Raw genomic sequence first — 26,833 nt, forward strand, 5'->3', positions numbered from 1 at the left:
TGATGTTTTTAACATTTTTATTTAAAAAAAAATAGATTTAATATCTAATTATTGTAGTTAACTGAACATTCAACATTAATCGATGCTGTCTAAGAAAATATTAAAATTGACTTTCTGTGTAATTTTGATTTTTTTGAACAGATTAAATATTTTTTGATATTTTAAGCCCAATTAGATAGCAAACTTAATGGCAACCTTCCTCCCCAAACAGATAAGCAGAACGCTGCCTGTGCGGCGCTGAACTGCAGCTACAACTGCAAGTTGACCCCGGCGGGGGGCACGCTGCTACTGCCCCAAGGGTCAGGTGCCGGAGTCGGCGAACTCCACCCGCTGCGTGGACTACGACGAGTGCTCCGAGCCGGGCACCTGCGACCAGCTGTGCCGCAATACGCCGGGCTCCTACGAGTGCTCCTGCGTCTCTGGCTACACGAAGACCAAGGGAAGGCGCTGCCGGGCCATCAATGGTAGGGGTCGCAGAAACATGCCACATATCCGCACAGAGATACCCATCGAGCTAATCCCTCTTAAATTATAGTGCCACCAACGGAGTCGGCCACGCTGGCCTTCCTTTCGCAGGACGGCGGCATTCGACGCATCGGAACCAATGGCGAAGTCATCGGTGCCGCGGGAGTAAAGGACACTGATAAAGTTACGGATAAGGATGGCGCCGGCTCCGAGGAGCAACTGCTGACCACGAAATCCTTGCGAACCGTCGAAGCCTTCGAGGTGTGGCATCGGAATCGATCCCTCTGCGCCCTCCAGAACAGCTGGCAGGACGTCCACATGCAGTGCCAACGCATCGATGACGCTCAGGTCAACTGGACGCTGCCCTTCTCCTCGTTCGTTCCCACGCGGCAATGTGAGTGACCGATTATCTCGACCTGCTTTGGTGCTCTTCCAAAGGGCATTAAACTTTAAAAAAATTTTCCTTAACATATCAGATATACTTTTTACTCATGAACAGTATGAAAACAGAGGCTTTTTGGTCTAAAAACCACAGATTTTTGAATGGTTTTTAAAATAATTTAATTGGTTTGGTTAAACGATTTATTATATTTCTGATACAGATTTGAACATTTTAAATATATACAAAAGGTTAAAAACTTTTATAAACTAGAAACTTTTTTTCATGTTTGTATGTTTTAAAACGCATTGGGAACAAATAATTAAAACCCGTATTTCTAAACAAATATCAGTTAAAATTAGTTCAACTAAAATGTTTTACCTTCAAGTTCCATAATCGTATGAAAAAGGTTAAATTTTATCTGCGACGTATTTTATTCGGTTCTCAAATTTGTATTTACTGTAATAGGTTAATTATGTAATTTCAGAAATCAAAATTTTTTATTCGGTTCTTATAAGTTAAATCGTTTAAAAAGATTTCTTAATGTTGATCAACTATCGTTTACCATTAAATTGATATGAAAGAGTATTACAAGTTCAATGTCGTAATCTCAACTCATCTTTCCGGTTTAATTTTTCGTGTACTCCGCAGTATTTTCGGAGCTCCGCCTGGACTGGCTGGCGGGTAATTGGTATTTGCTGAACAACGAGAACGCGCTGGTCTATCTGTGCACCAATGCGATGACCTACTGCCGCGTGATTCTGCATCCGATCGACCACGTGTCCTCCTTGGTGCTGGACCCCACAAAGGGGTTTCTCTTCTACACGGACTACTGGACGCCCAGTTTGTCGCGTTCACTGCTCGACGGCAGCAATCGCACTGTTTTGGTCACTGACCAAGTTTATCATCCGAGCAGCGTCACCTTGGACCTGGCGAATGAGTTGGTGTACTGGATTGACATCTACAAGGATGTGGTGGAGCGGGTCAACTACGCGGGACAGAACCGGTGGACCCTCAAAAGGAATGCAGATGTGGGTATATGATCTAAATTATTTCTAAATAAAGTATTTTCTGCTTACACATAAATCTTTGGAAAATTCAAAATTTCAATTTAAAATATAACGTATAAATCATTGAAAAATTAAAAGAAAATTTAATTTAATTTAATTTTTCTACTTCGTCCAAATTACAAAAAAAGAATTTAAAATGTAGTCAAAATACATGCCTCTGCTTTCATTTAGCAAGACAGTTAAACAACTTAAATCGACTTTTCGCATCTGTATTTTTCCTTTTTCATTAACCTGACTTAAAATGGCTTCATACGTAGCATACTTTTCGGGGCTTCCAATGTCTGATGATTATTGTTTTCCTTCTTGTTTTAAGTCCCCGGTGCCATTGAAGAGCATCCACGATGTGGAGGTCTTTGAGAATTCAATTTACCTGTCAGCCAGGATGGACAAGGCCAACGGCATTGTGGCGCTCGATAAATTCACGCTGAAGGCCCGCGTCCTCCTCTCGAATATGAGCCGCGGAGCCAATTTAAGGATTTTCCACCGGCAAAAGCAGCCGGAGGTGGCTCATCCCTGTAGGGATAACAACGCCGGCTGCAATCAGATCTGTGTGCCCCAGTGGACGAAGGGATTCGCCAGTGCCAAGTGCCTGTGCACCGCAGGCTATAAGCTGCACAACCAGACGACCTGTCTGCTCTCCGCCTTGGATAAGTTCCTGGTGTTCAGCGACAACCGGCTGGCCAGGATCAGCGGCGTTCCCCTGGACACCGAGCAAGTGCAGCAGTTGGTGCAGATCGGCGAACAGCCGGATGTGATGGTGCCCGTATACAACGCATCCGGGGCGGTGGCCATCGATGTGAACGTTCGCGGCAAGTCGGTGTTCTATGTGGTTCCCGACTTGGGAGTCGCGGATCACGAGGAGTTGAGGGAACCCTCGTACAGCATCCGGAGCCAGTCGCTCAACGGCAGTGTCTCCCGTCTCCTGGTCAGCGGACTGGACATGGTGCACGCCATGGCATTCGACTGGATCAACGATCATCTCTACTGGTCCGGACACAAGAGCATAAAGGTGGCTCCGCTGCGGAACTTGAGCAAGGTCTTAACCTTCAGCACCGATTGTGATGCTATGTAAGTTACGATATTGATTTAGTCGAATCGAGAGGTATCATTACCCTTCGTTTTGTATTTATTTTGGTAGCTCCCTGGAACTGGATCCCACGACTGGTCTGCTCTACTGGACGCAGTGGGAGTCGCAATCCTGCGAAGCGGGCATCTACAGCGCCTGGATGGACGGCACCCACAAGGAGCTGCTGGCCAAGAGCACCAGTGCGATGCGGATGAAGTGGCCGCGCAGCCTGGACGTGGACCGTCGCACCAAGGAGCTGTACTGGTGCGACATCCAACTGTCCACCATCGAGCACATGAGACTGGACGGCACCGGGCGGGAGGTGATCTTCAAGTCGGACTTCTTCCATCCGTACTCGATGGTGCAGAACAACGGACTGATCTACTGGGCGGACAACAAGAACTCCACCATTTGGCGCTTCCACGCACACCAAGCGAATCTCTCTAGCACCTTTAGTTCCACAGTGCATCTCCAGAGGGCTGGGCACTCGGCTGACCTGCGGATCTTCGACGTGGCCACCCAGCCGATGCCGCAGACACCCAGTGCTTGTGCGCAGTCAAAGTGCCCGGGGATGTGCCTGAACACGCCCAAGGGAGCCATCTGCCGCTGTCCCGACGGGTTCACCCTGAACGGCACCGGGAGCCACTGCATCCCCCAGCTGGCTCCGTCGCCCGTTCGGCCCAACTGCACCTCGGGATTCATCTGCCGCAGCACGCGGGTGTGCATCGAGGGCAAGGACATGTGCGACGGCTTCGAGGACTGCGAGGACGGCACCGACGAGAGCTCCGATCCGAGGGGTCCCTGCCACCCGAGCACCTGTGACAAGACCCGCAACTTCGTATGCAACGGCCGCTGCTACCAGAGATCGCTGCTGTGCAGCCACATCGCCTACTGCTCGGACGGAACGGACCAGGCCAACTGCGAGCAGAACACCTGCAACAGCAACGAGTTCACCTGCCTGAAGAGCGGCCGCTGCATCCAGATGACCTGGGTGAACGACGGAGTGGTCGACTGTGGCCCCGACGACGATTCCGACGAGCTGTCCGAGGTCTTCTTCGCCAGCAAGTGCCCGGAGTTCGACTGCAACAATGGGCGGTGTCGCCAGTTCGCAGATGTCTGCGACGGCATCGATAACTGCGGGTGAGATCTCTAGATTTACTTCTTCCTACTTTCCAATTACAATATTCCAACTCTCCAGAAACAATGCCGATGAAACGGGATGCGATCAGGAGTGTGGACACGGCGAGAAGTACTGCCGCCCCATTGGATGCTACGGCGAGATGCACATGTGCGACGGAATTCACGACTGCGAGGACTTCAGCGACGAGGCCAACTGCAACCAGACCAAGAGCGACAACCACCCAGTGAGTGGGTGGAAGGAGCTGGGCGAGTGCGCCCCGCTGGAGTTCGCCTGCCTGGATCCGTTCGAGTGCATCCCGGACTTCCTGCGCTGCGACGGCATCCCGCACTGCTTCGACAAGACGGACGAGCTGAACTGCACGCAGATCAATGCCACCCGCTTCGACATGAACGAGACGGTGATCTGCGAGCACCCGGACCGACTGTGCGGCTTCTCCAAGCAGTGCGTCACGGTGGACCAGCTGTGCGACGGCAAGAACGACTGCGAGGACACCACGGACGAGGGCTTCCTCTGCGCGGACAAGCTGTGCGAACGCGGGCACGAGTGCTCCCACCGGTGTCACAACACCCCGGAGGGCTACATCTGCTCCTGCCCGGACCACTTGTACCTGCAGCCGAACGGCAAGCGCTGCAGCATGCAGCACGCCTGCGACCACTGGGACACCTGCTCGCAGGTGTGCGAGACCAGCGGCAAGAGCTACGACTGCCGCTGCCTCGATGGATTCGACCTGGGCTTCGATCGGTTCACCTGCAAGAGCACCGCTCCGGACGAGCCGTACGTGATCTTCACCAACAAGCAGGACATCAAGGGGGTCAACCTGAAGACCCTGAACGTGGCCAACTTCTACACCTCGCTGAGGAACATCATTGCCCTGGACTTCCTCTACAACAACGAGTCCAACGTGGAGATCTTCTGGACGGACGTGATCGACGACAAGATCTACAGGGGTCAGCTGGTGGGCGAGAGTCTGCGGAATGTGGAGGCCATCATCCACTCGGGACTGTCCACCACCGAGGGACTGGCCGTGGACTGGGTGGGCAAGAACCTCTACTGGATCGACTCGAATCTCGACCAGATCGAGGTGGCCAAGCTGAACGGCAGCTTCCGGCGCACACTGATCGCCGGCAACATGGAGAGCCCGCGCGCCATTGCCTTGGATCCCAGAGAGGGTCTCCTCTTCTGGACGGACTGGGATGACAACTCGCCGAGGATCGAGCGGGCCAGCATGTCGGGCGATGGAAGGCGCATGATCTCCACCAGCTGGCAGCTGAGTGCCGGATGGCCAAATGGATTGACGCTGGACTACACGCAGAAGAGGGTGTACTGGGTGGACGCCAAGTCGGACTCCATCAGCAGCACCATGTACGACGGATCTGAGCACCATGTGGTGCTGCGCAACAAGGAGATACTCTCGCATCCGTTCGCCATTTCCGTGTTCGAGAACTATGTGTACTGGACGGATTGGCGGACCACGTCCGTCATTCGCGCCAACAAGTGGAATGGCAGCGATGTCCAGGTGCTGCAGCGCACCCAATCCCAGCCCTTCGGCATCCAGGTGATGCACTCCAGCCGACAGCCGTGGGATCGGAATCCCTGCGGCGAGAACAACGGCGGCTGCTCGCATCTCTGTCTCCTGAGTGGCAGGGGAACCTTCAAGTGCGAGTGCCCGCACGTGATGCGTCTGGATCCCAGTGACGAACGGAACTGCGTACCCAACGAGCAGGTCCTCCTCTTCGTCATGGTGGACGAGATCCGGGGCATTGACTTGCATCAGCCCAATCACCACACCATTCCAACCATCAGGCAGTCTCCAAGGGTGAGTCAATCTATCACAAAAACCCATTTATTGTTATTTTGGAATGTTGTTTTTCTCAAAAGTTGGTGGCTCCACAACGCATTGATTTCCTGGTGGACGAGAGTCGCATTTTCTGGTCGGACATTCAACAGAACGAGATCTCAAGCGCCGGCATTTCGAACGGACTAATCGAACCCATTATCAATACGAACATTGAGAAACCTTATGGCTTTGCCCTCGACTGGGTGGCCCGAAACTTGTACTTCTCCTCGGGTCAAATCAAGTGCAATATTCTGGCGAGCAATCTCAAGGGCGAGTTCGTGGCCACCATTCACGAGGACCTCAACATGGTGGACAGCATTGCCCTGGACCCGGCTAAGTAAGTCAACTTGATGATCAATCCAGTCATTCATTAAATCTTTGTTAATCTGTTCGTAGTGGAAAAATGTATTGGATACACTCCGCCTCCGATGGAAGCATCTCCCAGTTGGAGCAATCCAATCTAGATGGTTCAGGCAGATTGTTAATCTACGAGCACGAGAACAATCTCCAGAGCTTGGCCATGGACTTTGACTCGCAGCGGTTGTACTATGCGTACGACAGCTCGGGAATCGCCTATTACGACATTCCAAGAAACGAGACGCACAAGGTCCTGGTGGCCAGTCAGATCACCTCGATCAGTTCGCTGACTGTCTACAACGGAACGCTGTACTTCCCGGAGAATATCCAGAATGTGATCATGCAATGCGAGAAGGAAGCCTGCTCCAACATGTCCTACCTGAGAGTTAATACAAGTAAGGGAATTCTGAATGTGAGATCCTCGTCATTAACATCTCCTTGATTTCCAGAGAGCATTCAGAGCATGAAAATGTTCTATGCGGATGCCCAAATGGGATCGAACACCTGTGCCAAGTGGGCCCTTCGCGGTGGCTGCGACCACCTCTGCCTGGCCACCTCGTCCACGGAGCACGTGTGCCGCTGTGCGCTTGGCTACGATGTGGAGCCCAACAATCCAACCGGCTGTGTTCCGCGGGCGGAGTTCATCTTCTACTCCATCGATGTTCTGCAGGGGGTGGAGATGATCGATCCATCAGAGCAATTCGACACGCCCTTACCGGTGGGTTAATAGTTTTCCCCTATAAAGCTTAACTAAATGTTATTATTCATCAGGCTTTGGTGCCCATTTCCCGGGTGAGCTCGGCCAGCTTCATCGATTACCTGGCTGCCACGGACACGCTCTACTGGGGCGACAACGAGTTGGGCAGCATCTCCCGCGTGAAACGCGATGGCACCCAGAGGGAAACCATTCTGGAGGCGCTCAACATCGTGGGCTACAAGCAGCAGGACTGGCTGGGTGGCATTGCCATCGACTGGGTGGCCGGAAACATCTACTGGAGCGACACGAAGCGGAACATCATCGAGGTGGCTCGTCTGGATGGCAGCCATCGCTACGTGGTGGTGTCCAATCTGGATAAGCCAACTGCCCTGGCGGTGGATCCGCTGCAGGGAATGCTCTTTTATGTCACCCAGCAGCACATCGGACGAGTTGGCTTGGATGGCAGCCAGCCCTTCGTGTTGGTCAACCAAACGCGGCCCAACTGGGCGGTTGGCAGCCTGATCCTGGACATAGAGGCCACCAGGGTGTACTGGTGTGAGCGGTATCCGGACGCCATCATGAAGGTGGACTACGATGGAAACCTCAGGCAGCAGCTCCTCAATGAGAGCCTCAACAATCCAGTGGCGCTGGCCAAGATGGGGGAGTATCTGTACTGGGCGGAGAACAAGTACAACGAGGGCATCATCCGGGTGGCGCCTCTGGCCAATCTCAGCCAGTCGCGGGTGGTGCTGCAGACGGAGCAGGATGCGATCAGGGACCTCAAGATCTACTCCAAGCACCTCCAGCGGGGCAGCAATCCCTGTGCCCACAGCAACGGCGGCTGCGAGCAGCTCTGCCTGTTCAACGGGACGAGCGCCATCTGCGCCTGCGCCCACAGCAGGCTGGCCTCGGACGGAGCCAGCTGCGAGCCGTACGAGAACTTCCTGCTCTTCAGCTACCGCAGCAGCATCGAGAGCATCCACATGACGGACCACAACGACAAGAACTGGCCGCTCCAGATGATCTCCAACACCAGCATGATGCGGAACGTGATCGCGATCAGCTACAACTACGAGGAGCAGTTGATTTACTACTCGGACGTGCACCTGAGCACCATCAACCAGGTGCACTTCAACGGCACCGGGCAGCGGGTGCTGCTGGGCCAGCAGGAGCGAGTGGAGGGCCTGGCCTACGACATCGTCAACGAGCAGCTCTTCTGGACGTCGAACAACAACAACGCGGCCATCCGGAGTGTGGAGCTGCGGCATCTCTCCGAGCAGGCGGACCAGAACCAGAACCACGTGAAGAACGTGCTCAGTCTGCGGGAGAAGGACAAGCCGCGCGGCATCACCGTGGAGCCGTGCCTGGGCATGATCTACTGGACCAACTGGAACGAGGAGTCGCCCTGCATCCAGCGCTCCTATCTCACCGGCTACGGCACCGAGATGATCATCAAGACGGACATCAAGATGCCCAATGCGTTGACCCTTGACCTGGAGCAGCACAAGCTGTACTGGGCGGACGCGCGGCTGGACAAGATCGAGCGGACGAACTATGACGGCAGCAACCGCGTGGTGCTGGCCCACTCCACGCCGAAGCACGCCTTCGCGATGGCCGTCTACGGGGACCTGCTCTTCTGGACGGACTGGGTGCTCCACGCCGTGGTCCGGGCGAACAAGTACACCGGCACGGATGTGCTCTTCCTGCGCGAGCACGTGACCCGACCCATGAGCATCGTGGCGGTGCAGAACAGCAGCATCAACTGCGACGCGAATCAGTGCAAGATCCTCAACGGGCAGTGCGAGGACGTGTGCATCCTGGACAAGAGCGGCCAGGCCACCTGCCACTGCACCCAGGGCGTCCTCGCTCCCGACGGCCGCCGCTGCATCGCCCCGGTGAACACGAGCTGCGGCTCGTTGCAGTTCAACTGCCACTCCGGCGAGTGCATACCCATGGAGCTGACCTGCGACAACGTGACCCACTGCGCGGACGGCTCGGACGAGCTGCGCAGCTACTGCATCTTTCGCGAGTGCCCGGACACGCACTTCATGTGCCAGAACCACCGCTGCATCCCCAAGGAGCACAAGTGCGACGGCCTGCAGCAGTGCGGCGATGGCAGCGACGAGACCGCGCTGCTCTGCAAGTGCCAGCAGGACCAGTTCCGCTGCGGCAGCGGGGAGTGCATCCCGCGCAAGTTCCTCTGCGACAACATGAAGGACTGCCGCGACTTCAGCGACGAGAAGATGTGCGCCCCCACGCCCTGCGAGGTGGGCGACGTCACCTTCGAGCACTGCGGCAACAGCACCATCTGCATCATGCCCAGCTGGCGCTGCGACGGCGATCCCGACTGCCCCGATGGCACCGACGAGCTGGACTGCGCCAACCGCACCAACCTCAGCTGCGACCCCGGCCAGTTCCGCTGTGCGGCTGGGAACTGCATCGCCGGATCCTGGCACTGCGATGGCGAGAAGGACTGTCCGGATGGCAGCGACGAGCTCAACTGCCGCACCGAGTGCCGGGGGGACCAGTTCGCCTGCGGCACGGACTGCATCCCGGCCAGCTGGCAGTGCGACGGCAAGAGCGACTGCGAGGACGGCTCGGACGAGGGGCCGCAGTGCCCCAGCCAAGCCTGCCGCCCGCACCTGTTCCAGTGCAAGAGCTCCGGCCGCTGCATTCCCCAGAAGTGGGTGTGCGACGGCGAGAAGGACTGCCCCAGTGGCATCGACAACGCAGGCAGCGAGGACGAGGGTCCCCAGTGCGGGGGCATCGCCCACGTTCCCGACTGTCCGCCACCCGCTCACCTCTGCACCAGTGGTAAGTTTGATTGAATTCCTCTTGATTGAATGGGAATGCACTGTTGGGAACGAATCCTCCAGTCCCACCGAGATAATTGACCGAGATAATTTACTCTAAAATAATTAAATCATTAGAGAACTGAAAACCAAAATTAAAGTTTGGTGTACCTTTCTATTCATTTCATACTATTCAACATTAGAAACATATTATAAAAGCAGTCAAAGTTTAGTCCGAGTTAACCAACCAGATTTGTCAGGGTATTCCGTATCGGATCGTATATTCTCTTTTCAATGTCATTCGAAGGAGATTCCCCATAATAGTTTAACTTAATTTGTTTGAGAAATGAAGTAAAAGCTCTGCAACTGATAAATTCCAAACAAATTCGGTTACGACAGACATATAAAGACACTTCCTTGAAGTAAACTTGATTTTTCTGGGAAATGGCTTATTCCTTTTTAATGCCAACACGGCTTGGAGTAAGTTTTGTTTAACCAATGTTGAAAGTGCCATTTATATCACATCGTATGTACTAATTCAAAATACCTTTTCAGGTCTCTGCATCGACTCGCACTACGTGTGCGACGGGGACGAAGACTGCCCGGGAGGCGACGACGAGTACGAGGGCTGTGTGCCGGCCTTCCTGCCCAACTCCTGTCCAGGCGGATCGCAGATGCATCAGTGCCAGAACGGGCTGTGCATATTCAAGAACCAGACGTGCGACGGCAGGCCGGACTGCGGCGACGGTTCCGACGAGACGAGCAGCCTGTGCGCCCACACCCGCGGATGCAACGGCACCGATGACTTCCGCTGCAAGAACGGCGCCTGCATCCACGCGGACTTGCTGTGCGATCGGCGAAACGACTGCGCCGACTACTCGGACGAGGAGCTGTGCAACGTGAACGAGTGCCTTATCCCGGACATCTGCGAGCACGAGTGCGAGGACAAGGTGGTTGGCTACCAGTGCCACTGTCGCCCAGGCTACAAGGTCCTCCCGAAGAGTCCGCATCTCTGCACGGACATCGACGAGTGCGACGAGCAGCAGCCGTGCTCGCAGACCTGTGTGAACACCTATGGATCCTACAAGTGCCTCTGTGCGAAGGGTTACGCCCTGGTGGACCACCACACCTGCAAGGCCACCAGCAACGTGTCCATGGAGCTGATCTTCTCCAACCGCTACTACATCCGCCAGGTGGACATGGCGGGCAATGGCAGCATCCTGATCAACGAGCTCTCCAATGCGGTGGCTCTGGACTTCGACTGGGACAGCCAGTGCCTGTACTGGTCGGATGTGACCAGCACAGTGGGCACCATCAAGCGGCACTGTCCGAAGGAGAACAAGACGCAGACCTTGCACCAGGCCATGCTGAAGAACCCGGATGGGTTGGCCGTCGACTGGGTGGCCAAGAACCTGTACTGGTGCGACAAGGGATTGGACACCATAGAGGTGTCGCAGCTGGACGGGAAGTATCGCCGGGTCTTGATCAACGAGTACTTGAGGGAGCCGCGTGGCATCGCCCTGCATCCTTACCAGCGGCACATCTACTGGTCGGACTGGGGCGACAGTCCGCACATCGGCAAGGCCGGCATGGATGGCTCCAACCCGAAGATGATCATCCGGGAAGGTCTGGGTTGGCCCAACGCCCTGACCATCAGCTTCGAGACGCAGCAACTGTTTTGGGGCGACGCTCGGGAGGACACCATCTCGGTGAGCGACTTGGATGGCAACCACACGCGACTGCTGCTGGCGAGGAGCATCAATCCGCTGCTGAACCTGCACCACATATTCGCCATCGCCGTGTGGGAGGGACGCATCTACTGGTCGGACTGGGAGACCAAGTCCATAGAGTACTGCAGCATCTTCAATAAGCACAACTGCACCACTCTGATCACCACCATCCACCGACCGATGGACCTGCGGGTGTTCCATCCCTACCGCCAGCAGCAGCCGATGAGCGGCAATCCCTGCCTGGCGGCCAACTGCTCCACGCTGTGCGTCCTCTCGCCGGAGGAGCCCTACTACAAGTGCATGTGCCCCACCAACTTCATCCTGGCCGATGACGGACGCACCTGTCGAGCGAATTGCACGGCGGCGCACTTCGAGTGCGTTAACACGTACAAGTGCATTCCGTTCTACTGGCGTTGCGACACCCAGGACGACTGCGGCGACAACAGCGACGAGCCGGAGAGCTGCCCGCCCTTCCACTGCGAACCGGGTCAGTACCAGTGCGCCAACAAGAAGTGCACCCACCCGTCGAACCTCTGCGACGGCACCAACCAGTGCGGCGACGGTTCCGACGAGCTCAACTGCGACAAGTTCACCTGCTTCGACACGCACATGAAGTGCGGAGCCACCGGCAACTCGAGCGCCTTCTGCATCGACAACGTGAAGCGGTGCGATGGAGTCAGGGACTGTCCCGGTGGAGAGGACGAGGCCGCCTGCACGCCGCTCGTCTGCAAGAAGGACCAGTTCCAGTGCGGCAACAACCGCTGCATGCCGTACGTGTGGGTCTGCGACGGGGACATCGATTGTCCGGACAAGTCGGACGAGGCCAACTGTGATAACGTCTCCTGCGGACCCAACGACTTCCAGTGAGTATCCTTGCTTTCTGGTCACTCCCTCAGCTGTCTCATTGTATTTTTTATTTTAGATGCGATTCTGGTCGATGCATTCCACTCGCCTGGCGCTGCGACGACGACCACGACTGTCCCAATGGCGAGGACGAACCAGCCAGCTGCTTCACCTCCAAGGCCACCTGCGATCCCACCTACTTCAAGTGCAACAACTCCAAGTGCATTCCGGGTCGCTGGCGCTGCGACTACGAGAACGACTGCGGCGACGGCAGCGACGAGCTGAACTGCCAGATGCGCAACTGCTCCGAGAGCGAGTTCCGCTGCGGAACGGGCAAGTGCATCAAGCACAACTACCGCTGCGATGGCGAGATCCACTGCGACGACAACAGCGACGAGATCAACTGCAACATCACCTGCAAGGAGAATCAGTTCAAGTGCGCCGCCTTCAACACCTGCATCAACAAGTGAGTGGATCGAGTTCGGTTTGGGCATTTCCATTAGGTCGTCTAGGATGTTCGTATACATTAAAGCACGAAATAGAGAAAGTATCAACGATTTGAAGAAAGGCATTAGGATAACCCTCTTCTTACTTCGAAATGTGTCATAAGGTTAATTAAGTTAATTTGTGTGTTTCCAAACAGAAGTGGTTCTTAAGGTCACTGATTCAACTGCCAATTTTAGCACTGGGAGCCAAATTGCATTGCATCTAACTTTTTACTTAAAAACTTACACTAATAGTTTTCCAGCCTTTGGTCAATTTATACAGTTCATCAGTTATCAGTTTTCTTTTAAAATAATTTTAACGCTTTAAGTAATGGTTTTAGGAATAATAATGGTGCCAATTCTTACAAGAACTAAACCTATTTTGGTTTTTATAGTGACCTCATTTAGAAGAAGCTTAAATATTTGTTTTACATGTTCAATTACCTTCCATTTTCAGGCAGTACAAGTGCGATGGCGACGACGACTGTCCAGATGGGTCCGACGAAGTGAACTGCACCTGCCACGCCGACCACTTCAGCTGTGGCAACGGCAAGTGCATCATGTCCCGCTGGAAGTGCGACGGATGGGACGACTGTCTCGATGGCAGTGACGAGAGCTTCGATACCTGCTCCATGACCCACTGCCACGCCAACGCCTTCAAGTGCCAAAACCAGCTGTGTATTCGGAACTCGGCGCTCTGCGACGGCGTCAACGATTGCGGAACGAACGAGGATGAATGGGATGAGGTGTGCGCGGCTTTGCCCAAGTGTAGGCACGACCAGTTCCAGTGCGAGAACGATGACTGCATCTCGAAGTTCTTCCGCTGCGACGGGCAGTATAACTGCATCGATGGATCCGACGAGATGAACTGCCAGCCGCCGGTTTGTGGGTTCGGGAGCTGTTCGCAGATCTGCATCGAGAAGAAGGCGGGTCACTACAACTGCAAGTGCGCGGATGGCTACCACAAGGGTCCGGAGAAGAACGCCACCTGCTTGGCGTCCGGACCGGATCAGATTCTTTTGCTCGCCTCGGAGCAGGAGTTCCGATTCATTCTGCCCGCCAAACAGGAGGGCACCACCGTGGTGGGCTTCTTCCAAACGGACAGCCTCAAGATCGACGTGTTCGACATTCTGATCAGGCCAAAGGATACGCTGCTCTTCTGGATTGACTCACACCACGGCAAGGTGCACACCATGAAGATAGCCACTCCGCATGTGGAGGGCACGGGAGTGCGGGTGCGCCGTGACCTCAAGGAGCTGACTGCATTCAATGTGAATAAAACATAAGATACCATTTAACATACAGATATTATAAATAATACCCTTACAGATTCCTGAGCTTGATGATCCCAAATCATTAGCTGTTGACTGGATCTCCCAGCGTGTGTACATCATTGATTCGCGGCATAATCAAATTCTAGCCACCGATATCGAGGGCAAGAAGTACATCTCCCTTGTGTCAACGGGTATGAATCCCACGGACATTGTCCTGGAGCCCGAGTCGCGCATTATGATCTGGTCCACGCTGGAGAACGGCATCTTGGTGGCCTCTCTGGACGGCAGCAACAAGAAGAGTTTGGTGGAGCGCGACGTGGGCTGGCCAATCAGCTTGTCCATGGACTATCCAACTGGTCGTTTGTACTGGGCTGACTACCGCAAGGGAACCATCGAAACGTGTCGCCTCAATGGCAAGGATCGCAACGTGGTGCGTCGCTTTGGAAACCGGGAGAAACCCCAGAAGATCGACGTGTTCGAGGACTACTTGTACATTAAGCTGTACGATCAGAGTATCATCAAGATGAACAAGTTTGGCAACGACAATGGAACATATTTGCTGAAGGGTTACCGCTCCTCGGACATCGGCATCCTGCATCCAATGAAGCAGAATAGGAACAGTAAGTTTAATAATCCAAAAAGTTAAATAAAAACAAGATAAGTATTTGCAGAACCTCTTATTTAACGAAACTCCTTAATCTCTTTTCAGTAAGCAATCCCTGCGCCAAGGATCCCTGCCGGTCCTCGCGAGCTTTATGCATTCTCTCCTCGGAATCCTCCACGGGCTACAGTTGCAAGTGCCCCGAGGGCTACGCGATGACCAACGATGGCGTGTGCATGGCGCACGCGGACATCCCCGACTACTGCCCGCTGCAGTGCAACCTGGGCACCTGCAAGATCGTGGACCACGTGCCCAAATGCATCTGCCAGCCGCAGTTCGAGGGCGAGCTGTGCGAGCACTACCGCTGCTCCGGCTACTGCCAGAACTACGGAGTGTGCACGGTGGCCCCGCAGCTGCCGGGATCCCAGGATCCGCCACCGCTGAAGTGCACCTGCACGGCGGGATGGTCGGGTGCCCGGTGCGAGACCTCCATGCCCGCCTGCCAGAGTCGCTGCCACAACGGTGGATCGTGTCTGCTCTCCGAAACGGAGGGCATGAAGTGCAGTTGCCCGAAGATGTTCACCGGCGAACAGTGCGAGCACTGCAAGAATCTCACCTGTGAGAACGGCGGCATTTGCCGGAAAACGCTGACGGGAACGCCGCAATGCGAGTGTCCCGATGGATTTACGGGCAAGCGATGCGAGATCGACGAGTGCGCCGACTTTTGCAAGAACGGCGGGTCCTGTGTGATCGGAACCAAGGGTCAGCGGCAGTGCAAGTGCCCCAGCGGCTTCTTCGGCGAGCACTGCGAATCGAGTTCTTGCCGGGACTTCTGCCAGAACGGAGGAACCTGCTTGGAGCGCGGTGGCCACCTGAGTTGCACCTGCCCGCCCCGTTTCATCGGCGAGAGCTGCGAGTCGGATCTGTGCAAGACCTCCAGTCCGCCGCACTTCTGCGAGAATGCCAAGGTGCCCACCAGAGATCCCTGCACCCTGATTATCTGCCAGAACGCGGGAACATGCCATGTCATCAAGGGAGTGGCGCTGTGCAACTGCACGGATCAGTGGAACGGCGACTTCTGCACGCTGCCCGTTCTGGACGACAATCCCTGCGTGCGGTTCTGTGCGAACGGAGGCGTCTGCCACCTGGACGAGTACATTCGTCCGCACTGCAGCTGCATCGGCGAGTGGCAGGGAAATGCCTGCGAACTCCCACCTCGATGCGTCGGAGGAGAGTGCAACGTGTGTCGGCCGGGCAGCTCCATCAACGAGTGCCTGTGCGACAAGGACAAGGTGGTGCCGTGCCTCGTGGACAGCGCCGATGCCCTGAAGGGCGAGCAGGAGCAAACGGAGTCGGGCGGAGTGCTCTCCATCTTGGCCGTCATCTTGGCTGTGATCCTACTGGTGCTAATCCTGTTCGCCGGTGCTGTTTACTTCCTCAAGTGAGTTTCTTTTAGTTCGATTGTTACATTGGTTTATCTAACCCATTAACTCCTTTTAAAGGAAACATCGCATAGCTCAGCCATTCTCCCATGCTCGACTGACAGACAATGTGGAGATCATGCTCACCAATGCCATGTACCGCGGTGATGCAGATGAGGCGCCCACTTTCGCCAGTGAAGACGATAAGGTAAGGCCAATTCTTTAAAAATATCCTTCTCAATTCTCAATTTAACTTATCTTTCTTGAACTGTTACTTTGTTTTATATATTTACCTACAAATTCGCTCTAGATTAATTGTTTGACTTACTACAAATAATTCCAATTTATTTTGCAGGGTAACTTTGCCAATCCCGTGTACGAATCGATGTACGCGGATGCCATTCCGGAGCCGGTGAGCACGGAAATAGCGCACAGCACGGCTCCCGACGAGCGGAAGGGACTGCTGCAGCACACGCACGACGAGAACCACACGCCGGACATCCTCTGATGATTGACCCGCTGCGAGGGGGAGCTGTACTAGGCGCAGTCAGCCGAGGAGACATCCACATCCCAACACTCAATAACGATTTGAACTCGAACAATGGACTGATAGCGTAGCCCTATAACGAATTTTTGTAAACGTTTGTGTACATTTTTTTTTCCTTCTATTATTTTTGATATTATTTTAATTTTTGGGTCGACCTCGGCCCTCATCCAAAGAGCTCTAACTCGGGCAGCCTTGCTCCCTTTGTTATGTCCCTAATGATGTCCTTATAACCCAATAATCGGGAAATCTTCTTGTCATTTGTTTACACGTTTTACTAGCAATGCGCCTTTTGATAAATGAATTTTTAATATACGTGAATGTGTGTATATCCGTAACGTATTGAGGATCTGTAAATTTAGTAGTTGGTAGATTTAGTTAAAGCTCGCGAGCTAAAGAGGAACGTTGTACATATTTTATACATTTATTGCCCACAAGCAGCCTAGTTAACATTTAAACGGAAAACCATTCGAGCAGTCACTATTAATTTGCCAATTAGTGAACGCGAGCGAAGTCGAATTCGTCTTTTGAGATTGACCAAATATGCATTTAAATTAATTTAGTCTTCACAATGCCAGGACGAACAAGAGCCAGCACAAACAGAATATAAAAATCAAGAAACGAAACGCTTAGGAATAATTGCATCACCACATATTTTACACCACAATTAGAATACTTATGTCTACATACATGTAGCATTATTTAGTTGCACGATTTTCGAATCAATCGACATAAAAACGAAAGAGATTTCCTGTATAAAATAATGCTCAGATAAAAGCCAAATTTTAACAATTATACAATGTAAAAAACTATATTTATACAGATAATAATGTATGTAATTAATTAAGCATAACTAACGCGCGACAGATAACGCACAGCAAAAGAAAACTCTGTAAAAACATAATAAATATGAATTAATTCGCAATAAATAGCTCTATTTAAGAGTTTCTTTTTTTTTTGGGGAAAAAAAAAGATTGAATAAAAGGTGCAGAACAATATGATGCCGTAATTATGCGTTTATTCTCAAGATATTTTCGTGGCGCTCATGTCCTGGGAAAATCATGAGAACCTATCTTCCACATTTCCCATTGCGCAAAGCTGTTCGATCACAGCCATCTCACGGATACTGATAGATACACTTGTTACCCACAAGAAAACCAAATCAGCCCAAGGAACCTTAGATAGCTGGGTCCATTCAGGACCTATTTTTTGTTCTCCTGTGAGAAATGCAAGCGATTTGAATTTGCCGATGCACAGGTAGTCGGATGCATTTCATCCTTTTTCTTGCAGCAGAAAAGGATCACAGGGGCATATTCAAAGTGTGTGTGTGTGGGAGAATTCCTGCTAAACACCGCATGACTTTGTTTTCTGCAGGAATAACTCTATTGTGGCCGGGAGAATTTGTCTGTGGGAAAATCAATGCCCGAGTTTGAGAATTTTTGGCAAGTTAATTTGCTAAATGACAATTAAATATGCCGGAATTCCAGAAACAAAAGAAAAGGGCAGGCGCTAAGGTAAAATCTGTTAATAACGAAAAACAAGTTTGAAAAAGAAAGAAAGATTGGTAAATGCCCTAACTCAAATACGAAATCAAGGCAAGGGGCCATTCCCACAGCGATTCCCAAGAACGAAATCAAAAGTAAAAATAAAAGTGATAGCCGAAACCCCACGGAAAAATGCTGAGGATTCCGATCCCAGCATCAAATCACAGCAAACATTGCTCACAAAGAACTGAAACCGAAGGATCCAGCGAGACAAGTGGAATGCAAGGGGACGAGGGGCGGGGAGTCCTGCGAACAACCACAAAGCAAACAAGCGGGGATAAAGGATCTCAAGGATGTGTGGGAAACACACGAACAAGTGCAACGGTATTTGGAAATGCAAAAGGATAATAGCGTAAAAAGGAAATGGAAATTATGATAATTTTCGATCTCTCGGCGAGGTGTTGTTGTTTTTCTCACAGCAGGATCGGGTAACAGCAGCGCCGATATGATTGAGTGTGGGAAGTGTCGAGGATCGGAACAGAATATCGAAGGTTCGGAGGACCCAAGGATCCGACGCTCGACAGCCACACGCAAGGCAGCCGCAGGACGGGAACAGGCTGTTGCGGAAGTTATTACGGAAGTGAAATCAAATTATGAATAAAAAATCGAAAAAGGGTCGAAAGGGAAAGGATGGGGAAATGGGAAATTGGAAATGGGAAATGAGGATGTAAATCAATTTGTATGTTGCAGCCTTATTCAATCACTTTCTTGTGAACAATACACTTAAAGGAATTTTGGGAATAATAATAATATTATACATACATAGCAAACTACCAAAGTATTTGACTGATTCATTAGAATTTATATAGAGTTAATTTTAAAGTTATAAACATAATTCGTTTTAACCAAATTGCTGACTACAAATCTGTATTATTTTCCCATGGTATGGTCATTTTTTTCCTTCCAAGAAAAAGTAAGGAAAAGTAAAGAATCTTTTAAAAAATGAGATTAAGTTTATGAAAGAATAGATTGTAATTGTTCAGTCTGTCTTACAAACGCAATCACATTTACCCGTAGAACAACAGGATAGTAGAAATAAAAACTTTTATAAATGCATCTTGTTTTATATATTTAATCTGTGTGGTTATTTATCATAAGTCTAGAGAACAAATTTATAATTTACAGCTCAGAGGGCTCCATCCTCAACCTCCACAATATCCTGAGTGTAGCCAAACAATCTCTTGAGCATGTTGTAGATTATCATTTGTCGCGTCACTTCCGCTTCGTACTTCATGTAGTCCTTCAGACGATTCTGCTTATAGAGCTGATCCAACAGATCGAACAACTCGATTTCAAGGGCTCTCAGTGGAGCTTCCAACTCCGGAGTGTGGGTGCCAGCGAACAAGGCCTGCATATAAATCGTAGAGATCTTCTCAAGAGCCTCGTCCAGAGTGTTCAATATGCCGTCCTCGGGATCGTGGAGCAGTTTCACAGGCCCCGTGAGTTTTGGAGAGGCGCGGTATTTGTGCAGTCCATCTTCGGGATCAGCGGCCAAACTAATTATTGGCAGGATTGCCACAATTAGTGTAATTTTCAACATATTTTTAAGCATGGTAGCTACTTTATTTTTCTAATGTTAATGTTTTTTGAGATTCTGTAATGCACGCCTGAAAATCACTGCGCGCTCTCGTTTTCAATAATTTTTGTTTTTCGCGCACTGAATGCGTGCATTGGGCTTTTATAGCATCGATTGAGAGCTTGACATTGGGTCATCTGTTCGATCGAACATTACAAAAACGATGAGCATTAATTGCAAGGTTATTTCCGTTATAGTCATAATACTATCAGTCTTGTGATTGCTTCCCATATTGTATGAGCTGAATGCCATCTTAAAATGCTAAAAAATAGCATTTTTAAAAAATACGAAGTACTCCCTCCCAAAATCTCTAAAAAATAAAACCCTAAGAATTTGTCTCTTATTTTCTTAGCATTCTGTACAGTCATTAAAGTCAGTCCGAATTAAACTAAAGCTTTTTAAATTGATTTAATAAATAAGTAATATAAGCTTTTCAAAATGTTTTTACTAGTATAGATTTTGGATTCGATTATTTTTCCAACTATTTTGATGAGGTAAAGTAATTGAATTTCTGATGACACCTGTAACTTGATTTGCTAAAAACCATAAAACTTGTTCTAATTTCCAAAAAACCCCTAACAAAATTCAAGATTATTTGCTTTTTTTCGAAGCATTTGTCTTTTATTATCATTACATTCACTCTTTTCCAGTCATCGAATTTTGTTTTTCCTATAACTAAAATACAATCGTTGTAATAAACCACTAAAATAGAAACGTGAAGACTTAATGGTAAACGCTTTACAATGACATCTACATAACTAAATAGAAACTCCTTTAGTTAATTAAACAAATGGGAAATGACAGAAACATTGAAGAACATAATGAGTTAATAAACTACATAATATCGTATAAAAATGCTTAAATGAGAACTACACAAAAAATATACAAAATCACAGCTGAACTTAAAAAGAAGAAAGCGAAACGGTGGTACACAAAAACATACAGAAAATGGTTGAAAACTTAATGGGGGGTTCTAAAGCATTTGAGTTGGTGATCTTTGAAAAAAATTGCAATGAAATAAATTAACAATGGATAAACGTAACGTATAAATGGGTGGGCTCTATCCGGGATGAACTACCAGGGCCTCCAGGCAGAGCTGGACTTTTCGATGGCGCCGGCGAGGAACTTCTTGGACGAGGGCTCGTCCAAGGAGCAGTCGCTGGAGTCGGCCGCCTCCTCCCGCTCCCGCTCCCGCTTCACAACTCCGCTGGTGGAGCTCACTTGCTGCTGCTGCAAGTGGGCCAGCGTTCGGGAGCATCCGCTGCTGTCGTGGCTTCCGGCGCTCAGGTTGAGCGATCCGCTGGTGTTGAACGAGGTCTCCGCACTGGTCGGCGGCGGAGTGGAGAAGACGCCGGCGAAGCTGTGCTTGCTCATCACATCGACGGTGGGCGAGGCGGTCCGCGACTCCTCGCAGTGGCTGGAGACCGAGGAGATGGGGCTCAGGGGCGGACTGCTCGAGTTGGTCTTCGAGGGCAGCTGTGTCTGCACGGGCAGCGGCTGGATGTGGGTTCCCTGGAGGTTGGTCGGATTGGTGGCATTGCTGGTCGGCTTGCTGAAGGCGCTCATCCGGAAGCTCTGTGTGTAGTCACTCAGATGCGTGGGATTGGCGATGCTGGCCAAAGCGGCGCTGGCTGTTCCTGCTGCCACTCCAGCTGCAGATCCTGGCCAGGCAAAGGGTCCCGGCGGCGGAGCCGTGGATCCGGTGTTTGGCATAATCAGGGCAAACTCCCCCGAGGGCAGACGGGAGGGAATCAGTTGGAGGCCGCCCATTTGGATGGCCGGAGCAGAGGACTCCGTGCGGCTGTTGTTGTTCAAGTCCTGCGGCAATGAAGGGAACAGCGGAGTGGGAGCCGCCGTGGCGGGCGTGGAGGGGAACAATCCACCGCGGTAGCCGTTGCTGAAGTTGCTCATCGAGCCGATCTGCTCCAGGCTGTTGGCACAGTTGTTCAGATGGGCACTGAGCCGCTGACGGACACCCGTGTCGATGCCGTCCATCTGGCTGACGTAGCGGTTCACCTCCTCGGCACACTCCACGAATCCCGTCCGGAACTTCTGCACCACGGCGGGATCCGACTGGATGGCCATGTTCAGCTGCTGGCGCTGCACCGACTGCAGATGCTTCACCGTCATCTCAAGTATGTCGGCCTTCTCCAGTTTGGTATGACGAGCCGGCTAAAAGCAGAGAGAAGAAAGAGCCACAGTCAGATAATGACGAAAACCAAGATGATGGAGTGGGAGATGGGGGATGGGGGATGGGAGATGGTCGGGCTAATTGTTTGGGGGCCCTACAACAAGTTCAATGCCTGGGAAAAAAGCAAAGTTAAGGAGCACGTTTCGTGCCTCATATGTCCAACTATTCGCGTGTAATCTGCAGTCCACTTCAGGCGAGTCCACTCTGTAAATATCACACGACCAAGGTGAGATTCAGCAACAACGGCGAGAAGAACGACCGATCTTCGTTCTGTGCACTGAGAGAAAAAGGGGGGTAGTTCTGTACCCAAAAAGTTGCTAACCAACCAAGCGGTTTGAAGAAACTTAGAAGCATCTTTAAAAAATATCTGATCCTTTAAGATGGTGAAATACTTTCTCAGGGAATGGACATTCCGAATTTTGTTCTCGATCGTCAAGATACTTTTTTTTTTGCTCTGTGCGATCTTCGTCATTCTTCGCTCCCCGTTTCGCCGTCTCTTTTTCGCCTTCTGGGACTGCATATTTTAGCAAAAGGTTCCCACGCAGGTCGCTCGCCAGTCCCCCGCCCCCTCCCGCTTGCCCCTCCCCCGCTCTCCTGTCTGAACCTTTTGTTTACTTTTGCTTTTTTCCCTCAATGTCTTTCTTATTTGATTTTTGGTCCGGCTCTCCTGCAGAATTCTGCGGCGGCAAATTTTACTTGATTTCTGCTTTGTAGTTTTCTCACAGCAGGATCACTCCTTGGAAACTGGTTTCTTTCGCATCTCCGACGATTTCTGCGTAATTCCTCGACTTGTTAACACTTTTTGGTCTCTTGACTGACTCCTCGTCGGCGCTCTCGTGTAATGATCATCAATAAAATTTAATACTCAATTAGAACCCTCGGTTTGTGTTTTTTTTTTGCCGTTCTTGTGTCGTAGGAGTTGGTTTTTTATATACATGGAGTTTTTTGTCCTTTTGTACTTTTGCCGCCCTCGGACACTTGTATCTCAAGGGTTTTTATGGTCTGACATAATTTATTGGGAAAGTGATACTGATCGGGGGCCTAGTTTCTAAATCGCGGGCGGACAGCTCGAAATCTTTCCTGACTCACGAAAAGGATACTTACGTCTTTTTTCATGGCCTCCAGGATCAGGGACTTCAGTTCGTTGAGGCAGTGATTAATGCGAGCCCGGCGACGTTTCTCCATAATCGGTTTGTTGGTCTACAAAAGAAAGGAAAATGCAATTAGTTAATTATCAATATTTAAAAGTAATTGGTCCGAATTTTGAAAACGTGTTTATACAACAATATACGAGTCTTTTGATAAGGTTTTTAATGGTTTATATTTAAATGTTTGTTAAACTCTGTTTTCTGTATAATTTTTAAGCACTACAACAAACGCATTTTGATCTTTTTAAAATATTTTTTTATACGTATTTTTATTCTCAATTTCAAAATGTTTAATTTGCGAACCATTTCCATACCATACTGAATTTTCTTTATATCCCATAAAAAATTTAAGTAGAACCCCAACTATCAACTCACCCAACAATTTACCTTTCTCAATTCAGCTTTTGACAATCCATTGGGATTGGACGTACGTCCATTGGAGCCATAGCTGTCGCTATAGCCATTGGAGCAGTCGAAATCGTCGTCGGAATTAATATCGTTTTTATAATCCATTTTGTAACGATTTTAATTTGTATATCCAAGTAAGGGGTAATCCAAAAATGTCAGCTTCAGTTGGTTTTTTCACAACACAGTAACTTTGGTTCAAGTACGAAAACAGTTATAACAATTATTGCACGTACTCTTAGTAATGTCCGCCGAACAATAAAAACTTAACAAACGGTACGCGTTGTAAAATCGTTCTAGTTTAATATTGTATTAATTTTTCAAAGTGTTTATGCGAAGGAGAGCGGCAGACGACCGCGCTCACGAGATGCCAAAAGGATACTGATCCTCGGAGGCCACGAGCACTGACTAAAAACACATCGAGGCGAAGGCGAAACGAGTCCCGAGTGAGTCGAAGTCGCTCGTTTACCTGGCGACGCGGGCAGCGGCAGAGGCAGCAAGCAGCGGCAGCGGGCAGAGCCAGGTAGGCAAACTCAGCGATCGCCGTCTGCAGACTGAGAACTTTTCCACCGCAGCAGCGGAATTCCACTCAAGTGCGGAGTGAGTGTAATTGAGTGAGCAGAAACCACCCCAATGAGCTGGGCACTCGATTTCGGAAGAGTGAGTTAATTCCAATGCGGGCAGAGTTGTCGAGTCAACGAATTGCGGCATCCAGCGGGATTAGGCAAAATATAGGAGCTTAACTTAAGTAAACGTTCGTAAGCCCGACTCTGATCTAAAAACAACACAACATTCGGTTAAGCCGAATGATTAGCCTTATGTCGTGTAATAATTCCGGATTTTTAGTAACTTATAACTCATATTTTAAACCACTTTCAAGAAAACCTCCTTTTGGAAAATACAAAAATCACTTTAAAGGTGAAGAAATTATATTATTTTTACAACAAAAAGACAGAATAAAATTTAAAGCCAATAAACAGTATATTGTAAATATTGCATTTCAGTAAACTAATTTCTTTGAATTGGTTACAATATGATTTGGAAAATGCTCGCAAAGTCGAAATAAAACCTGGAACAACCCGAATCGCACTTTAAACAATCAAGACGTTTTGTTCTTCGACATACATATGTACATAGCTTTAATTCTAATCAACGTTTGGAGAGTTTGACTTTTAAAAATTTCAAAAGTTCAGAAACTGATTTTATTTTGATTTTCTTTTTTTTTAGGTAAAAAGAGTTTTAAATATATACTTTAATTACAATTTAAATAATATTAACTATTTTACGAAAACAAAAAAATGGTTTTAATCTTTCAGTATTTTGATTTAAATATGTAAAAAGAAATAATATTATTGAAAGTAATAGCAACTACTTAATAATACGAAATTATAAAAAACATCTTTCTTTTTCAAGAGATACATTTATAAACTAATGAATAGAATTAATTGATAAGAAGCATTTTTCGCGACAGATGTTGGTACGAGCTCTATAAGTCCGGCTGTATTTCGGATGATGGCAATTTTAGTCGCACAGATTTCACCCTTGGCTGGGGCAAACTTGATCAATGCCCTTCCAATGATTTGCAATTCATTAAGAACTCCTTGGGAATTGTTCGTCGCAGCTGTCGCAACCCCCGGACAACCCAACCCCCTTGCAAGGCGAAATGCTCGGTCTGAGATCCTTTATTTTTGCGTAGCCTGCCTCATCAGGAGCGTCTTAAAGGGGGTTGCTTGGGACTGGGACCGGGATTGCGACTTACGATAGATCAGAATCAGACCTGGATCTTGGAACTCGGATTCGAATTCGGGATCGGGGTCGGGGTCAATCATTACGGAGCTTACCTGACTTGGCCAGTTTTTATAGTCGATCCCCGGGCAGATTTTCCTTTTTCAGGCAAATTTATTACTTTACGATGTTGGCAGGATTACGACCAAAGGAGTTGTCAATAACCATGGTCGCGGGCCATACGCCAGCTGACAGCTGACATAGTACCTACCTAGATGTGTACCTATATCCCGGTTTGGGGAGTTACGGGTGGGATCGTAAATCTATTGCGCCGCCTGGCAACTCTGGTTGTGCAAAGTAATCCCTCGCGGACTGAGCGTAAATTCCGAGTTGAGCAATCATCTGTGGTGGTCATCCATCATCCACAAGCTCTGCAGCACTGATCATGTCAGCTTTCGTAAATTGAATAAATGCTAGTGCCATGGTTGACAAACCAAACCATGGGGTTCGGTCGAATTCTGGACTGATGAGCATATCACCCGGCTTAATAACCCTCACTTTGGAGCTCCTTTGAATGCCGCAAATTTGGCAAACATTTTCCCACGAAAACCCCAAATAAACTCAGTGAGCTGGCAGTATGTAAGAAAGCCAGAGCTGAAGAAACCTCAGAAACATCCGACATATGTGGATCAATCGTCTGGCGAAACGTGCAGGTCTGCTGCTTCGGCAGAAACTGAGAATTGAAATTCTATAACGAAGAAACCAGTCAGAAATCAAAGTTCAATATCAGCCCCAAACACCAGAGCTGTGGCTTCTTCTCGCTGCTCTTCCTTTTTTCTTTCTTCCCGGCCAAGGGATCAAGGTAAACGCCATTTAGTGTGGCACGATCGCTGCTGATCGGTAGCCGGGTTTCGTATCTGTATCTTGCAGTCCTCCTTTTTGGGGCTTCCCGACCGGCGATCCCCGGTGCGTTATTCCCAACGCACGATTTACACATTAAAACACTTTAATTTTTATTGTACAGCCGGTCGGTTGGGAGCTTCGATCTGTCTACCAGTGACGATCTACTTCCCTCTTTTTTTTAATCAATTCTGAGGGAACTGGGAAGCGGAGACGAAGTCGGAGACCTTTCTCAACCTCAAATTAGTGACTTTGGGTGTATGTATTTTTAGCTGTGGGAACTGCAGTTATTACTTGGGGTGTGCTGGCTGCAACGCCCCCGCATCTCTCCACCCAACACATACGTGCACCAAAAATAATGAGCATGAAAAATATGAAACGGTAGCAAATGTGTGAACTGATCCAAACGGAACTAAGCCCAAGTGGATTTTGGCGGGGGTTGGGGAAGCGAATAGAACTCCTCCTTTGGGTAAGATATATGTTGATTTAAATGAATTCCTTGTTGATTTTTATGGCGCTTAGTCGCGGGGGAAATCCTGAGTGAAGTGTGCGGTCTGCGGGGCATTAGAAGTCGTGACGGGCCGCCCGACTATTTGATTGTTTTTTCCTCCTGTGGGAGATTTCGTTTTTATGAATTTGATA

General features: G+C 49.9%; 3 protein-coding genes across 4 annotated transcripts in view; 1 reads left to right on the forward strand and 2 right to left on the reverse strand.

Annotated features, from left to right (window-relative positions):
• The window catches only part of LOC108101517 (prolow-density lipoprotein receptor-related protein 1), a 58,488-nt gene extending 40,849 nt beyond the window's left edge, over window positions 1–17,639 (forward strand). The window contains 18 exon segments of the mRNA XM_017205878.2: window positions 212–270; window positions 272–464; window positions 536–859; window positions 1,496–1,875; window positions 2,228–2,982; window positions 3,053–4,120; window positions 4,179–5,937; window positions 6,000–6,295; window positions 6,355–6,710; window positions 6,765–7,033; window positions 7,087–9,826; window positions 10,360–12,397; window positions 12,457–12,843; window positions 13,320–14,133; window positions 14,192–14,756; window positions 14,846–16,178; window positions 16,240–16,366; window positions 16,514–17,639. Of these exon segments, the coding sequence (XP_017061367.2) occupies window positions 212–270; window positions 272–464; window positions 536–859; window positions 1,496–1,875; window positions 2,228–2,982; window positions 3,053–4,120; window positions 4,179–5,937; window positions 6,000–6,295; window positions 6,355–6,710; window positions 6,765–7,033; window positions 7,087–9,826; window positions 10,360–12,397; window positions 12,457–12,843; window positions 13,320–14,133; window positions 14,192–14,756; window positions 14,846–16,178; window positions 16,240–16,366; window positions 16,514–16,666 (13,616 nt within the window). The 3' untranslated portion in view covers window positions 16,667–17,639.
• A 1,659-nt stretch (window positions 17,640–19,298) lies between these two features.
• On the reverse strand, window positions 19,299–19,867 carry LOC108101474. Its single transcript, XM_017205820.1, has one exon. It carries the CDS (start codon window positions 19,796–19,798, stop codon window positions 19,373–19,375), a length of 426 nt encoding a protein of 141 aa, XP_017061309.1. The 5' UTR covers window positions 19,799–19,867; the 3' UTR covers window positions 19,299–19,372.
• A 622-nt stretch (window positions 19,868–20,489) lies between these two features.
• LOC108101454 (protein deadpan) lies at window positions 20,490–23,994 on the reverse strand. Of its 2 annotated transcripts, none has more exons than XM_017205796.2 (3): window positions 23,537–23,994; window positions 23,118–23,213; window positions 20,490–21,994 (listed from the first exon to the last, which is right to left on the reverse strand). In XM_017205796.2, exons 1-3 carry the CDS (start codon window positions 23,672–23,674, stop codon window positions 20,897–20,899), a joined length of 1,332 nt encoding a protein of 443 aa, XP_017061285.1. In that variant the 5' UTR covers window positions 23,675–23,994; the 3' UTR covers window positions 20,490–20,896. The 2 variants fall into 2 exon arrangements, with proteins under 2 accessions (XP_017061285.1, XP_017061286.1); XM_017205797.2 differs by having other exon boundaries at window positions 20,492–21,994; window positions 23,549–23,993.
• Between the last annotated feature and the right edge of the window lie 2,839 nt (window positions 23,995–26,833).

This window comes from Drosophila ficusphila, unplaced genomic scaffold (genome assembly GCF_018152265.1).
Source record: "Drosophila ficusphila isolate 14025-0441.05 unplaced genomic scaffold, ASM1815226v1 contig_414, whole genome shotgun sequence".
Lineage (NCBI taxonomy): Eukaryota > Metazoa > Arthropoda > Insecta > Diptera > Drosophilidae > Drosophila > Drosophila ficusphila.

Bases quoted from the DNA above. Each gene is read 5' to 3' on its own strand.
- LOC108101474 (XM_017205820.1), bottom strand. From the start codon at position 19,798: ATGCTTAAAAATATGTTGAAAATTACACTAATTGTGGCAATCCTGCCA.
- LOC108101454 (XM_017205796.2), bottom strand. From the start codon at position 23,674: ATGGATTATAAAAACGATATTAATTCCGACGACGATTTCGACTGCTCC. The intron at 23,214-23,536 runs GTGAGTTGATAG...TTTCTTTTGTAG, and splicing joins TGAGAAAGGTAAATTGTTGG to ACCAACAAACCGATTATGGA. The intron at 21,995-23,117 runs GTAAGTATCCTT...CTCTGCTTTTAG, and splicing joins TGGAGGCCATGAAAAAAGAC to CCGGCTCGTCATACCAAACT.